We start from the raw sequence: 16,606 nt of genomic DNA, 5'->3' as shown, positions 1-16,606 counted from the left end.
AACTCCTAATATATGAAGCAAGCAACATATAGACAACATGTACATATGTAAACATAGCGTCTACGTGTGAAATCAAAGCCATGCTTGCCACCCATTTGCTTGCACTTGATGCTTTAGATTTTCATAGTTAATCTGCAAGTAATGATGATAAAATAAGAAATTTAACTATAATGCACAATCCCAAATATAAAGGTTGTAAGCAATTTAACCTAAGTACGTTCAAGAATCCTTTAAGATAGACATCATGGTTTGTATATTGTTGTTCAAAATAATCATTGAAAACAGTAATATAAAATAAGGGTCCTAATTAAAATAACAAAATTGCTTAGAAAGTTTAGAAATAACATTTGCGTCGTACTTTGTATATTATTTAGAGATGCAAATTGTGCATTTTTTTTCATGAACGTATGTTGGAAGTTTTTGCAAATTGGTCATAGAACTTTTTTCCATATAAGGCTATTGAGTCTTTTCCAACTTACACGAATGCAAAATTATTTTTCACCCTCCCTCTAAGGATACACATCTGATAGTCACCCAAGTCATGATACTGGCCGTTGGATCCTCTCTTGAGCTTGGTAGGCTGAGCCTCTTAAGCAAAGCACACGAACCGTTGGATTTTAATTCAATGACTACAAACAAAAAGCTCTTCTAAAAGTTATAATAATTATAATCGTTGAATTTTGATCCAACGGCTCGTGTGCTTTGCTTAGGAGGCTCAGCCTCCTGAGCACGCGAAAGGATCCAAATCCGAAAGCCGAGACTTATACTTTCCAACTTGTTTGCTCATTCAATATTTTGACAAGGAGGGTCCGTTAGCCAAAAAGAAAACGGAAAAGTCAACGTTCCTTTGACATACCATTTAGTATTAGTAAGATCTAGTAGTATTATTCTTCACTTATAAGTGAGAGGTCTTAGGTTCGATTCTTGCCAAAAGAAAATTTAAACCACATTATTACTAGCCCATTGTGAAGCTACCCCTTCCCCTTAATGTAGATAATATCATTTATTCAATAAATAAATTAAAGCTCTTACATAATTGAAAGATCTACTAAACTTAGTGCTTGATATCATTAAGGAAGTCGAAAGACATTTATTTATAGCTTAAGGTAAGAGATCAAGCACAGTTCTCGTCGGGATAATATGCTTGCCCCAAACCTGTAGAATATGAACTTGTAAATGTCAAAGCATTTGCATCTCACACTAGACGATTACACCATATAGCTAAAGGGTGATACTTCGGAGGCATGGAGAGCCTGATGAAATCATTCACGGGAAACCACAACCACCTGCTTTCCTACATTGCGGCCGGCATAGAGCCCTATCAGAGCGGCTGGAGCGCTCTCAAGTCCTTCCACTACGTCTTCCACATACGTTAGCTTCCCTTCTTTTATCGCCGGCAGAACCATTTCAAGAAACTTCTCGTAGAGATGGTAGTAACTAAAAACCAGGAAACCTTGCATGCGAACCTGTTTAATGATCAGATACATTAAATTGCGACAACCTTCAGGCTCGTCAATGTTGTACTGCGATATCAACCCACAAACTGCAATCCGGCCATGGACCCTCATGTTTGGTAGCACTGCATCAAGCATTTTCCCCCCAACGTTTTCAAAGTATATGTCAATGCCTTCAGGAAAGTACCTGGTGAGAAAATCACACATTTAGACTAAGCAAACACTGAAAACCATGGAACATATCTACAAAGAGGACAAAGACATGAGTTTTTCGTCAACAGCCACATGCTCACACTGTTGCACATTTCAACTTACTCTCTTTGTTTTAGGATTGGCGGCTAAATCACTAAATCATGATGATGTTAGAGATTGCTAATGCCTTTTATTGGACTTTCCCCTTGTAATTAAGACATAAGTTAAAGCTTTAAAATAATAGTTTGATAGTCAAAGCTATAAAATAATAGTTTGATTCTGATCAACTGACCTTTTCAAAGCTGCATCCAAATCAGGTTCTTCTTTATAATTGAAAGCGTTGTCAAACCCAAACTTGTTCTTCAGCAGATCAACCTAAACTCAGAAATGATACAATATTATTAAAATATGCCAAGAATGGATATAAAATAGTCATTTGTAATACGTAAATTGTAGAATAAGAACAGGAAAGCTCATAGATGCACATTCTGTGCGATTTTCTAAGTTGCATATGCTTACGATTTCATATGATATGAACATTTTGCCAACAAGATGAGACAGCAGGTTAAAGCTGAATTTACTAACTTGATTATGAAGATAAAGGGTCACCAATATCTTTACTTTCCAACATGTTCTCTCTTATTTTCCTGTTTTCTATTAGTCAAAACGTTTCCAGTCACAAATTTGGCACACATCACTAACTCGTGTTTCTAAAACAAGGATAATCATCCAATGGAGTTGCAATCACAGAAATGCCAACTAAGATAGAGTTGGAATCGACCATAACTCACCTTTTCTTTGCTTCCAGCACTTCCAACAACATAGCAACCCAACAACTTTGCAAATTGGCCAACAAGCTGACCTACTGCTCCAGATGCTGCTGAAACGAAGACCGTCTCTCCCTTCTTGGGATTGCAGATCTCATAAAACCCAGCATAAGCAGTCATTCCAGGCATACCTACATAAAATGGATACATTGATGAGCATTGAGCATCCAGTAAATATATCATGCATTACAAAGCCATATAACTGAATATTTGGATGAATTAATTAGGATGGATCGCTTCAACAATTGCATTCAACATGAGAACAATGCTACAGATCCTTATGACCAATTGAACTAGAATTACGTTATGCTAAATAATTTCTGTACTTCCAAATCAAATTACTAATTATGAAAAGAATATGGGACATCTGTTGTAAAGATCTAGTTTACAAAGAGATTTGAGAATTAACAAATCAGTTCACTTCAAGTAGTATAATAGATGTCACTGGAGTGGAGGCAGATCACAACTAGGGATATATACAACCATACAGAATCCTTCCATGAGGAAATGCTACTTTTAATAAAAAGATTATTACGACACAATCTATTCCCTCCTGAATTTAGCATGAGAATAGTCCAATGAAACTAGGGTACTCAAACATGCAACAAGAATTCAATACAATCCATGACATACAAAAATGATTCACGAATTTCATCCAATGGGTTAGGCCCTTGTGAAGTTCAGGTTCCTTAGCTCGCTATATTCAAGTACCATCATAAAAGATACAAGACTTTGAGATAGCTGCTTGTGGCATAACAAAATTTTAAAAAATAAATCCAAAGGCAAGGAAAATAGCAATAACCAATATATAGCAACATACCAAGAATTCCAGTATAGTAAGAGAGAGGCACATCAATGTGCTGAATCTTAAACAAAGACTCTGTTGAAGTGATGACGCTGTATTCCTCCCACCCGGTCATTCCCCAAATCAAGTCGCCTTTCTTAAACTTGGGATCCCCGGATTCCAAAACTTTGGCGACTCCATATCCGACTATAGGCTGCCACACCAGCATTTCAATAATCAAACACATCAAATAAAACTACAACATCGAATAGATGCTATCCTTTTTATGATCTGTACATAGCATAAACGAAGCTTTTTCGTTGGACAGAATGCCAATTAATAAGGAAGCTATGTCTCAGTATTGATAAGATATAACTGATATAAGTATAGCATTGTATCATCAAAAACCGCGAATTACAAGTTGTCTCAAACTATATAAATCATTAAAACAGCCCCAAAACCACAAACAAGATAAATTTGGATTACACCATCCGAACAAAAAGGCTATCTACAAAACAAGATTAATAATTGGGTTCTTCATCAGTTCCGTTTGTACTACACTACTAGTATTACATGAGAAATGCCTCAAGGATTCAATTTTATTTATATATTTTACAATACGGTATTCGAATTATGGTATTCAATCGTGATTTTAGGTGATTCTCTGAAATCTAGGTGTATTCAATCAAATTATAAAGGATGTTATAACATTCCGGATGTATTTCATTAGAAATTGATTTTAAATGATTTTAAAAAGTTGCAGAATTGGAGAGAATTAGAGAGATTTCTAAGTGTATTTTAAACATGCACAAATTTCATAGATCTCCTTGAGCATTTGAGAGAATTCACTCAAAATTTTACTTAAAATCTTTAATAATCAATTAAACTTCATCAAAATTCATGAACTTATAAATCCATTAAAATCCCTCTGATCCCAATTTAACAGCCCTAAATTACGGAGCACCTAATTTTGAAATTGAATAAAAGTGGAAGGGCACACCGCGTTACCAACTATCCTAACCTAGAGATATAAAAGCACTCAACTTTGATTTGAAACAAATTATTAAAAAGGCAGGCAGATAGTTAAAAGAGCTTGTAGACTAAACAAAATTTAGTTAAAACGAAGAAATTACACTAAAAATAATAAAATAATTAGAGAGAGATGTAAGATAATATATACAGTGACTGACCGAACCGGCATCGAAGGAATCAACATAACTGGCGCCAGGTTCACGCTTGGTCATGCGGCTTCTCATATAAGGGTCGCAGGACAAGTAGAGGTTCTTCACCAGAACCCCTTTGGAACCTTCTGGAAGCTTGAGCTTGGTGGTGGCGGTGGTGAGTTGCATGTCAGATTCTTTGGGGAAGCCGGTCACATAGTCTTTCAGTATCACCTGTTTGTTGCTGATCACTCCCTCTGTACTTGCCGCCATTGAGATCGGTCCTCTGTGTGTGTGTGTGTGTGTAGGCGGAGGGCGATTTGAGCAATGCTGGTGGTGGTGGTTTTAAATCGATGGGAATGGGAATGGGCATTGGAAGAGGTGGAAAGCTAAGAATATTAAGGCCGGCAATGGCGTAAGCTCGGAGCCGCTTTGAGTGCATATTCTTGACACGTGTGAGATTAGAACAAATTAAGGCCGCATGTCCGCGAGGAGAGTCAAGACTGTTGAAAAAATTTTAGTTGTGACGGAATAGAAGTGATACATCACGTGTTTTAATAAGAGTGGTGAAAATTTTATTTTTTAAATTATTAACTTTTTAGCATACATATCTCGCTATTTATATAATGACATATGATGTATCACTCCATGTACCGATCACACTTAAAAATCTATGTGAGACTGTTCCATTCCAACTTTGTTGCTCGTTCAACATCACAAGTTTCACAATTACAATTTCCTTTTTCTTTTTCCATATATCGGATATATCAGAACCACAATTCTTTTTTATTTTTCCATATATCGGATATATCACAACCACAATTTTCAAATTCAAATTATACTTTGTAAATGTAAATTTATACTTCCTATTACATAAAATCATCATCATAACTATGTGTACATCCGTATGGACTACTTTTTTTTTTATTCTCCTAAAATAATAATCTTCATTTCTTTTTTTTTTTTGAAAAATAAAAATCTTTCAACTCATGCATAATATGTGACCTTCCGCGAAGTTACCATTCAACGTTAATTAAAGGGAGTTTTAATGAAAAGGGCTTGGGGCAACTTTTTCTTAATAAAAAACCATTAACAACTTTTATTTAATGAAAAGAGCTTGATATGTAATGAAAAGGGCTTGACATTTAATGAAAATGACACAAATAACATACAACAGGCAAAAAAAAAAACAAAAGTCCCACGGGCTGAAGCAAAGCCCAGCATGCAACATCAAATTTTTCTTCCAGCTTTGTCCCTGACAGATGTTAACCAAAATCTGTTAATGTAACTTCATATTATTTACGAAATTGTCATCGAGCCCAAAAGTCAAATAAAACAAAACTAATTCATTTTCAACTATTTTTTTTCCTGAAACGGTTGCAATCATTCCACCAATTGAAAACCCATATCATGACAATTTTTATTCCCAATTTGATAATTTATTTTAACATTTGCTCCAAAGCTGGCAACCCACTTTTGTTACTTGAGAATAGCTAGAACAAAATAACCATTCACTAGACCATAACTGCCATATATCTGCAATTAACTTTTTTTTTATTTACAGGTCGTGTTTAACATTCTTTAAGAATAAAAATTGCCATGTTGTTTATTCCAAATATTTATTCACCTTTGACCCGAGCTTTAATGAAAAAGGTTTTTTCAAACTTTTTATTAACCAAAAATCATTTACTAACTTTATTTAATAAAAATGACTTAAACTTTAATGAAAAATGACAAAAACTAGAAAGAACAACCAAAACAAGGAAGCCTCACATGCAAAATAAGAAATTCATTTTGCATCCATGCCCCTGCCTTCCGTCAGCCCACTTTTGTTAGAATTAAACTTTCATTTATTTACAAATATGCAATTTTCTAGAGGATTCGTCAAAAAAAAAAAAAAAAAACTTTTGCCAGTCGATACCAATTAACCCCCAACATAATTAAGTATCTCCAATTCCTCGCCTCGCCTCTTATCAAATAAATTCAAAAAAATTTAAATTCCACAAATCACTACACAATAATGAACTTTAGATTGGAAAATGCCATAATTTCACCGAGTGTATCACATTGCACCTTCACTTGTATAATCCAAACTTCTACACAAATCACTACAAAATAATGAAGGTTAAGGGAAGATTTCTTGGATTAGTGAAACTTAAAGTGCGAGACTCACATCAACGTTTATGATTATGCTTTTTTTTTTTGATTATGTTTGGTCTGAATTATGTTTGGAAACTAGTTTATGATTATGTTTGGTCTGAATTATGTTTGGAAGTCTCATGCAATTGCCATGGATCTATCTCATTATAAAATTGAACTCTCGTGTGTGTGTGTGTGTGTATAGTGTTCCGTTTGAGAATAATCAGTGTTTAGTTTTACGAAACAGTGATAGTACTAGTGTTCTGTTTAATAAATAGTCAGTGTTAGAGTGATAGTACTAGTGTTCCGTTTAATAAATAGTCAATGTTTAGTTTACGAAACAGTGATAGTACTAGTGTTCCGTTTGATAAATAGTTAGTGTTTAGTTTACAAAACAGTGATAGTACTAGTGCTCATTTGATAAATAATCAATGTTTAGTTTACGAAACAGTGATAATACTAGTGTTCTGTTTAAGAAATAGTCAGTGTTTAATTTACGAAACAGGGATAGTATTAGTGTTCAGTTTTAGAAATAGTCAGTGTTTAGTTTACTAGTGTTCGGTTTTAGAAATAGTCAGTGTTTAGTTTACGAAACAGTGATAGTACTGTTGTTCGTTTGATAAATAGTCAGTGTTTAGTTTACGAAATAGTGATAGTACTATTGTTCCGTTTAAGAAATAGTCAGTTTTTAGTTTACGAAACAGTGATAGTACTATTGTTTATTTGATTAATAGTCAATGTTTAGTTTACGAAACAATGATAGTACTAGTGTTCCGTTTAAGATATAGTCAGTGTTTAGTTTACGAAACAATGATAGTACTAGTATTCCGTTTGAGAAATAATCAGTGTTTTGTTTACGAAACAGTGATAGTACTAGTGTTCCGTTTAATAAATAGTCAGTGTTTAATTTACGAAACAGTGATAGTACTAGTGTTCGTTTGATAAATAGTCAATGTTTAATTTACGAAACAGTGATAGTACTAGTGTTCTGTTTAAGAATTAGTCAATGTTTAGTTTACGAAACAGTGATAGTACTATTGTTCGTTTGATAAATAGTGTTCGTTTGATAAATAGTCAGTGTTTAGTTTACGAAACAGTTAAGAAATAGTCAGTGTTTGGTTTACGAAACAGTGATAGTACTAGTGTTCCGTTTAATAAATAGTCAGTGTTTAGTTTACGAAACAGTGATAGTACTAGTGAATCAAAGACTCTTAATATGGTGATTCGAAAAAATGGTGAATTCGAATGGAATTGAAAATGAAAACAGAGATTAGGAAGCAACGAACAATTCAACTTGTGATACGGAAGCACTCCATACTCAAGCTGTAAAGGGCTGCAAAGAAGAGACCATCGAAACAGTGGCAATATGAAAAGAAAATTTACAAAACGAAAACATAATACTAAGAATAATTGACAAGGAACAAAAACCAAAGTTGAGATGAATTGAGCTACAAGGAAAGCACTTCACCCTTGCAATTTTCCAAGATAGTTAAAAGATAAAATGTGCGCATGCATCATTGAGAGGGTTCTCGGATATACTATTCTTAAACTGAACATTATATTATTACTATTTCTTAAACTGAACCTAGAACTGAGCACGAGTACTATCACTATTTCTTAAACTGAACATGCATGAAACAAAAACACAATTACAAGGCACCTACATATACAACAATAACACCACAAAAATTTTCATGCACAAATCCATGATTTTCATTCACAAAAAGATGTCAAACCTTCCAAAAACACATGTGTGCTCAGATTATAGTCAGTGCAGTCAAATGTAATTTCGCAAACCAGACCAGACATTGAATCTACATCATAGATATAGTCGCCTAAAACCACTGCCCCACCGGAAATACCAAAAAACCTGTTGGGTTTAGATACACAATGCCACTTTTTCTCATGCACATGATAGGCAAATAATCTGTTGCTAATCGAAACCAAAATATGACCGCTGCAGACTACATAACCAGCTATAGTGTCATGTAGATTATGACGAAGATCGGGGGGAATTCTTGGCAGATCTTTCCAAGTGTCAGAACCGAGATGATAACACTGAAAGGGGCTCGACAGCTCCCCATGGACCCTTGGCTGTGCAAGGTAATAACGGTTGTCATAGGCAGAAATGAGAGCTCCACATGGTTCCAGTGAATCGGGGGCCTTGAATTTACCTGTTAACTTGTGATGAGGGTCAAAAGTACGTCCCATAGATAACCACTTGGTGGAGGTGCCTGTTCCCAAATCGCTTTCCCATACAGGCAACAACATTTATAACTTCCCCTTGAACCAATGACTTAACAAGACACAACCTGAGGGGAAAATCCAACCGTATCTACCCTTGTCTTGATCACCATGCTTGCCACAATCACCACCGCCGTTGGGTTGTGATACTTGATATAACTCAGCTTCCCCATTTTTATTCGTGAAACACTCCACTAATACAAAAACAGATTTAGTATCCATGAACACAAAGATGGAACAGGTTTTTACTCGAAGATGGAACATATTTAGCATCCTAATTTAGTTGGATTGCATAATATCAACTAAAATGGAAAATGTTTTTACAGAATAATTCTTGAAAAATCGAAAAAAAAAACAGAGAGGAAGAAGAATTACATAATATCAATCCTAATTTAGCAACGGTTTGAGAATTTTGAGTACCTTTTTGTTGATTGATGAGGCTTCGATCGGAATCGAACTTGGAATTGGGGATTTTAGAGAGGGAAGAAGGTGAGCGGAGAGAGAGGGAGAGAGGGGGTGGACGAGAATTAGGTTGTCGAGTGTGAAAATAGATAGCAATTGGATCAATTTGTACGGGAGTACTTGGAGAAATTTGAAATGGAGGATCAGATGTATATCCATTACATACTTCTTTTGAATGGGCATAGTATGGAAACAACCTCAATGGGCGCAGTCGCGCAGAGCTTAGCAACGACATTCGTCAAACCTAACGTTAGAGCAAGACTGATGTTAGGGGGTAAAACCGGTAGTTCGATAAATTATTTTGTTTGGGCCAATCTTAATGGGCTGGTTTGACATTAGGTTTTGTCCTAACCATTAAATAAAACTATTACCTGGTTTTTGGTTAAAATTCAAAATATTGAAACCCTTTTCATTAGTTTTCCTTTAATTAAAAGATTGTTTTTGTGAAATGGGCCTAAAACCTAAACAAAACTACAAGGTTACATTTAGGCCTAGAAATGTTATCGTTTTTTTTTTATTTTTAAAATGAGATTAGTTAGTAATTTTACCACGACAGTCTATTTTTCAGGGGACGGAGAAAACTCACAAAGGTATTTTAACCTCTCCCCTAACCCACTATCGTGTTATTTTCACTTGAGCCAGAAATCAAACCCAAAACGTGGCGTATGAAACTACAAATTCTATCACTTAGGAGGTTCCTAAGTTATAACTCAAATTTATTTCCAAAAGATAGAAAGCACTTATTTTTATTTTTTTACAATGCACAAGGAACAACTCAAATGAAGGCCACAAACTGAGTGAACGAGTAACCATAGATAGATGGATAGAGTGGGAGGAGGTGAATGTAAATCAGTGGTCAGAAAGTGCAACCACTTGTTTTCCAACGTTGCGACCATTGAAGAGTCCAACCAAGGCTGCCGGACCATTCTCGAGGCCTTCAACTATGTCTTCCACATACACCAATTTCCCTTGTCGGATGTATGGCAGCACAAACTCATAGTATTCGGGGACAATGTGATCGTAATCGCGATGAGTAAATCCGTGTATATGCAGCCGCTTGAAACCAATCTGCAGCACGTTTTTAATCCCCTGAGGCTCGGGAAGATTGTACTGCGAAATCATTCCGCACACGGCCATGCGACCGTGTTCTCTCATGTTGAGTAGCACGGCATCAAGCAGTTTCCCGCCAACATGCTCAAAGTAGACGTCGATTCCTTGAGGAAAGTACCTTTTCAAAGCTGCGTCTAAATCATGCTCCTCCTTGTAATTGAAAGCCTCATCGAACCCTATCTTGTTCTTCAGCAGATCAACCTTTTCTTTACTCCCAGCACTTCCAACGACATAACAACCTGCCAATTTTGCAAATTGTCCGACGAGCTGACCTACTGCACCAGATGCTGCGGACACAAAAACGTACTCTCCTTTCTTAGGTCGACATACTTCAAAGAAACCCGCATACGCAGTCTTACCGGCCATACCTGCATGAGCATCCAGCAAGTGTTTTAGCGCACCAAAATAGTCATTATATGCGCGCCTGCATGAGAAAGTGCTATACTTACCGAGAATTCCAGTGTAGTAGGAAAGGGGTACGTCAGTGTGGTGGATTTTGATGAGGCTTTCAGGGTTTGGGAGGAGGCTGTACTCTTCCCATTTGGTTAGCCCCCATACCAAGTCACCTTCTTTAAATTCTGGATGACTTGAATCCAAAACTTTAGCCACGCCATATCCACAAATTGGCTGTATTCAAAATAAGGGAATTTTCATTGATTTTACTTGCATCAAAATTTCCATCAAGTTTTAAAAAATTAAGAATGTGTAGACAGTTAAAAAGTGATAGTAAAAACATGACTTACAGAGCCAGGAGAAGGATAAATGTATTTACTCATTCTCTGATCTGATTTCATGATAAGAAATCGCATCATGGGATCGCAGGACAAGTAGAGGTTCTTCACCAAAACCGTGTTTGAATCTTGTGGAGGAACCTTCAAACTTATGCTATTAGTTGTGACATACATGTCTGATTCCGTAGGAGACCGGCCATTAACGAAGTCCCTCAGAAGCACCTGCTTGTTGCTCATCACTTGTGCCATTGCTATATAGCAACTTATTAGGGCCTAATTTGTCTTTCCCTCTTCAAGTCTTAAGCTGCAGTATGAACAAAATTGTAGTTTGTTTCCTGATCTGCTGGTTATTAGCAGATATTGTATTTAAGCTATATTTATAGCACAATCTGCAGCTTCTTTTAGTCACGTTTCTCAAACAATATGACCTTTTCTTTTCAGTCACGTAATTGCTTACGAGAGGGAAGAGGTAACTGGGGTGTTTTGTTGTGTTGGAATATGGTGAATTTTGGTTGCGTAATAAATTAGTACAATCAAGCTAGCTAGCTTTTACAGGTGTGATGTCCAAATTAAACCATGACAATTTCACTTAATCACCATGTCTTGTTTGTTGCATCGTAATCAAACTTAAACAAGTTATCTTTTGGTCAGAATGTCAACAATTAATGTCAAATCAAGTCATTTGCCAAATCCTTTTTGTCTTCTTCGTTCTATGATTGTTACTTTTATGGAACTGTCTTTAGTTTTTGTTCTTGCCGAAGTAGCGCAAGCTTTTTGGACTTCCGGTGATGATCACTTTTCTATACTATTTTACAATTTATTGTCCATAAAAATTTGAGTATAAGGCATATTAAAGAAGAAGATATTAGTAGAGCTGCCTTATAAAAGGGCAGCTTTCACAAATTGAATGGGTTGTTTTGTAAGAGAGTCATGTTTTTATAAGAAATGCCTTACAAATAGCGTGAACGGACGTTACGGACCCCATTTTCCAAATTTTTCTCCGCATCGAGGGTATGTATGTATTGTTTTTTTTCATCAATTCCTTCTATCTTCTTTTTCCCTTTTTTATATAAAAAAATTATGTGAATAAAAGTAAGGTTTCACCACAAAATCAACTGGTAACTTAAGGTATAGTCCAATTATTTATAAGCAATGTAGTGGTGATTCGGGAAAAATTGTTTGGGGGGTGACTTGTAAAAACAAACATTTCTTTGACAACTTAAAAATTAAATTATAGTCCATCATTCATAATTCATGAAACAAATAATATTACAAACTACGATTATTCATTATAAGCAACAATTTTACAGCACGATTTCGTATTTGAAAATGTTGTATTATAACTTCATTACCAATGCAAGAAAAGTGGAATTTTATACGGTCTGGAATTGGGGTTGGGATTTGGTTAAAATTTGGATTTTAAAGATCTGGGGTTATATATATATATATGTCTAGACTGAAGTTTTTTTTTTTTAAGCGGTCAGGTCTCATTATATATATATAATGACTTGGTTTCACTGCGTGCAAAGCTGCGGATCAGCAGCAAAAGAGACTTTGTGTCAGCAACAAAGGAGTAGCACAAAATGCCCTGCCCTGCCATACCTAATGTTCATTGAGGCATTTCATCAAGCAGGGCATATCTCAAGGACAACTCGAAGCTTTAAAGGGGCCTAACTTAAGTCTTCCATTGAGGTTTGTCATATTTAGGAGGGTTCCTCCCGTCCCTTAGTGGTCAGCTAACCTTTCTTTCCCCAATGTGAGATTCGCTCTCAACACTATGGAAAGTAAAAGATGTTGGATTTGTTAGGCATAAATCAACCTTAATATGGTCTACTGCATGTAATAGGAATGTATCATTATAGAATAATATATATTGTGATTTAGTTACCCAAAGATATCAATCCTATATTTGGGGTCTTATATAGGAAATATGATTGATGTAATCCTTATATGATTATGATTATGATACATTATTTGGAGGTCAAGAAAGTAGATTTAATGTTTCCTTTATGGATGGAACTTTATAATCTTTGGTCTACATAAATACCGGTCCCTATGAACCCTAAAACCACACGACAAGAGCTTCCCATAGAGCATTGTGTTAAGGTTAGGAATTCATAGAAGGTTTGGTATTCTCGGAACAATTATTTTCATGGCTGCTGCAGGAAACACATCAGGTTAGGGTTTCTTTCATTATTTTATGTACTGTTGTTTATGCATGCAGTGTTCTAGTCATATAACCACATTAAGATAACAAAAGATGTTTGAAGTTGCAATTATGATTGAAAAAAAATGCAACTGCACATGCACGGCGGAAAGAATCCCACCAATGATCTACACCATAGTTTGCAAGCAATCCGCCATATGATTTCCTTTGCGATAAAATTGAGGAAACCAAATATGCATGGAAGAGAGAATGGTACATCAATTTGCCTAATCAAACGATAAACATCAAGGCACTTGTCACACTCAATCCAAAAAGAATGTCAACTCCTCTCCAAACCATATAAACACTTATGATTACAAACAAACACAATGACAATTCTTATTTCCTAAACATTAACACTCATTAATCAAAAGCAACCAAATACAATAAACAGCTGACTGAAATTGAACCAAATTTACTAACAATTAATCATGGAAAAATTAGATTAATTAGGGATTAATCGCGAGCAACTAGAAGAACTCATTTCCCAGTATTGCAGCCAGAGAAAAGGCCAACGAGATCCAAGAACTTCGAGGACCATTCTCAAGGCCTTGAGTTATGTCTTCCACATAAGTGATCTTGTTTTCTTGGATGTAGGGCACCACAAGATCCAAGAACTTGGGATACAGGTGGCAGAAGTCAAGCACAAAAAACCCTTCTATACGAATGCGCTTGTAAATCAGATGCATTAAATTTTGGACTCCTTCATGCTCCTCGAAGTTGTATTGTGAGATCATCCCGCACACGGCAATGCGGCCATGAAGTCTTTTGTTCATGAGCACTACATCAAACATTTTATCCCCAACCTTCTCCCAGAAAATGTCGATGCCTTCTGGGAAATACTTGCTGTTCGTGGCAGGAATTTCCGTCGGGGATGTTCCCTGGCCGACGAGCACACAGCTCCCCGAGAGGTTGGCGCCGGTTGATGCTTTCTGTCGGGCTTCTGCTTCACTGATGGGCTTATCGGGCAAAGCTTGTTGGGCAAAGCTTGTCGGGCAAAGCTGAAGGAGAAGGACAAAGTTAACTTTGAAAGGTGCCTTCGTGGGGCCTTAGGTGTAGGCGTTGAGGCTCACAATCAAGATTAACTTTTAAGTACTCAGGCGTGCCACTGCCATCTTCAGCATGGTAGATGTAAAACGGATGTTGAGTTTTAGTTGTATATATATATCCGAGAGACCATGTTAGTTATGACAGGTGATTTTATGGGGCCTTAAGTGTAGGCCTTGAGGCTTTCAGTCAATAACTAACTCAGTACTCGAACATATAATGTCCTCTTCATTGATTGTATGAGTCTTCTAACCATTATACTTCTGATTACCTGAGCCCGAAGAGCAGAATGAATCCAAATAGGTTCCTTTGTAGGGCCTTAGATATAGGCCTTGAGGCTTCCCATCAGAATTCCTTCTATACTCAAACGTAATAGCCCGAGGAATAGAATGAATCCAAATAGGTGCCTTTGTAGGGCCTTAGGTATAGGCCTTGAGGCTTCCTATCATAATTCATTCCATACTCAAACGTTCTATGGTAATCATAATATAATAGAAATAAAACTAAGGAATAGGTCGATTACTTGCGCCCCACGTAACTTCGGACTTCTTGTTATCAAAGCTTGTCGTGGATGAGTTAAGTCCACATAAGGTTCTTTTTTTATGCCTTGAGGCCAAGGACTTTTAAATGATCAAATCTTACATGCCCGAGGGCTTCGAACTTAGATCTGGTTTGAACTGTGAAGACATATTCAAATCGGATTCAAGCACTGAGAGAGTCTTTTAATAGCCATCTTACTAGAAATAACTTGAATACAACTTGAAGTATACAACATATTGCTAGGTTAATAAATGAAAAGACAGAAATAGAGAGGGTCGGGCAAGGTTTAACCTTGTCGGTCAAGGCTGATCGTCTTGCAACTTCCTATCTTTGTGGTTTATCAAGGGAATTGTGAGCTTTAAAAGAGGGGTAGGGAGATGAGTTTACAGAAAGAAATCAATACTACAGCAAGAGTTGAACAGGGTAGCAGAGTTATTACAAAGGCTTGAGTGAGGGTTTATCCCGAAAGGGATGAAGGCTTGGGCTGACTACAGCTTCGTTTGAAAGCAAATCTGGCTTTTGAGCAGATTTTGTGCTTGTATTTGTTTGTTTGTTTGAGTGTCCTTAACTCTGATTTCTCTTTCTTCTTTTATAAACATTTTGGCTTGGCCTCCTAATCTTGCCCGAATGCGGTTTGAAGGATAGTGACTCATTGGTATTTACTTGTACTGCCACTGTAAAGTACTTTTGGGCTGATTAGCTGGCTGGTCTATACCACTTGGTCTTTGGGTAGGTGAGCAAGTGGTGCAAATTACCTGCACCTAGTCGAGAAAGCCCTTTTCTGCCTTCTGGGCTTGGGCTGGACTTCGGGCTTCTCTCCTCTTTTTGGGCCAACTCCCTTTTTGTGGCTAAAGTTTAAGTTTTAACCCAAACACCTGCCAACCATCAACATTAACATATGATTAATTAGTCAATGATTAATTTCTGTTCTTAGTTTAATGTGCATGATGAATGCAGAATTTAGTAAATAAACGGTCTGCAATTATTTATGTGTCCTTGTTTATGTTTTTTATTTTTTATTTTTAAAGGGGGACAACTGGTGGCAAACTACGGTAATCCACCCCTTTCGAGAGCCGGAAAGAAGTGTCCTTGTTTATGTAAAAACAACCAACCCTTTCAAAGCAGCATCCAAGTTAGGCTCTTCCTTATAGTTGAAAGCCTCGCCAAATCCGAACTTGTTTTTCAATATCAACCTAAATATGGGAGAATAATAACATGCACCAGTACTGAATGTAATTAGTAACTATATACGCAGTTAACGATTTGAACTGCATATATAGTAACTATATATGTAATTAGTAACCTAAATATTGTGTGCTGCTTTTTTGTTGCTGATACAAAGTCTCTTTTGCTGCTGATCCACAGCTTTGCACGTAGCGAAACCAAGTCATTATATAAATGTATTTTTTTTTAACAAATATATATGTATTTTTTTAATGATAAGACCTGACCACTTCAAAAAAAAAAAAAAATCTTTAGCTTCTAGTCTAGACATGTATAAAACCCAAATCCTTAAAATCCAAATTTTTACCAAATCCCAACCCCAATTCCAGACCATCAAAATTCCAATTTTCTTGCATTGATAATGAAGCTATAATACAACATTTTCAAATACGAATTCGCGTCGTTAAATTGTTGCTTGTAATGAATAATTGTACTTAGTATTATTATTTATTTCATGAATTATGAATGATGGACTATGATTTAATC

The 16,606-nt window shown here is 36.2% G+C and overlaps 3 protein-coding genes across 3 annotated transcripts in view; all 3 read right to left on the bottom strand.

The window, feature by feature from the left end:
• Nucleotides 1–990: 990 nt before the first annotated feature.
• On the bottom strand, nt 991–4,929 carry LOC103431366 (2-alkenal reductase (NADP(+)-dependent)-like). Its single transcript, XM_029094922.2, has 5 exons — nt 4,448–4,929; nt 3,294–3,471; nt 2,438–2,604; nt 1,939–2,021; nt 991–1,641 (listed from the first exon to the last, which is right to left on the bottom strand). Exons 1-5 carry the CDS (start codon nt 4,688–4,690, stop codon nt 1,263–1,265), a joined length of 1,050 nt encoding a protein of 349 aa, XP_028950755.2. The 5' UTR covers nt 4,691–4,929; the 3' UTR covers nt 991–1,262.
• Nucleotides 4,930–9,940: 5,011 nt separating this feature from the next.
• LOC103431365 (2-alkenal reductase (NADP(+)-dependent)-like) lies at nt 9,941–11,450 on the bottom strand. The gene is made up of 3 exons (XM_008369516.4): nt 11,116–11,450; nt 10,822–10,999; nt 9,941–10,740 (listed from the first exon to the last, which is right to left on the bottom strand). Exons 1-3 carry the CDS (start codon nt 11,350–11,352, stop codon nt 10,112–10,114), a joined length of 1,044 nt encoding a protein of 347 aa, XP_008367738.3. The 5' UTR covers nt 11,353–11,450; the 3' UTR covers nt 9,941–10,111.
• Nucleotides 11,451–13,779: 2,329 nt separating this feature from the next.
• LOC139191648 (NADP-dependent alkenal double bond reductase P2-like) overlaps nt 13,780–16,606 on the bottom strand; it is a 30,796-nt gene continuing 27,969 nt past the window's right edge. Inside the window, exons 3-4 of the mRNA XM_070812625.1 lie at nt 16,009–16,070; nt 13,780–14,155 (exon numbers count right to left, since the gene is read on the bottom strand). Of these exons, the coding sequence (XP_070668726.1) occupies nt 13,780–14,155; nt 16,009–16,070 (438 nt within the window). The remainder of the gene's footprint in view (nt 14,156–16,008; nt 16,071–16,606) is intronic.

This window comes from Malus domestica, chromosome 15, assembly GCF_042453785.1.
Source record: "Malus domestica chromosome 15, GDT2T_hap1".
Lineage (NCBI taxonomy): Eukaryota > Viridiplantae > Streptophyta > Magnoliopsida > Rosales > Rosaceae > Malus > Malus domestica.
Note: the sequence above shows the minus strand (reverse complement) of the source record. Positions and strands in the feature narration are given on the sequence as shown.

Bases quoted from the DNA above. Each gene is read 5' to 3' on its own strand.
- LOC103431366 (XM_029094922.2), bottom strand. From the start codon at position 4,690: ATGGCGGCAAGTACAGAGGGAGTGATCAGCAACAAACAGGTGATACTG. The intron at 3,472-4,447 runs GTCAGTCACTGT...CTGGTGTGGCAG, and splicing joins ATTCCTTCGATGCCGGTTCG to CCTATAGTCGGATATGGAGT. The intron at 2,022-2,437 runs GTGAGTTATGGT...TTCTGAGTTTAG, and splicing joins GTGCTGGAAGCAAAGAAAAG to GTTGATCTGCTGAAGAACAA.
- LOC103431365 (XM_008369516.4), bottom strand. From the start codon at position 11,352: ATGGCACAAGTGATGAGCAACAAGCAGGTGCTTCTGAGGGACTTCGTT. The intron at 11,000-11,115 runs GTAAGTCATGTT...TTTTGAATACAG, and splicing joins TTTATCCTTCTCCTGGCTCT to CCAATTTGTGGATATGGCGT. The intron at 10,741-10,821 runs GTAAGTATAGCA...ATGCTCATGCAG, and splicing joins CTACTACACTGGAATTCTCG to GTATGGCCGGTAAGACTGCG.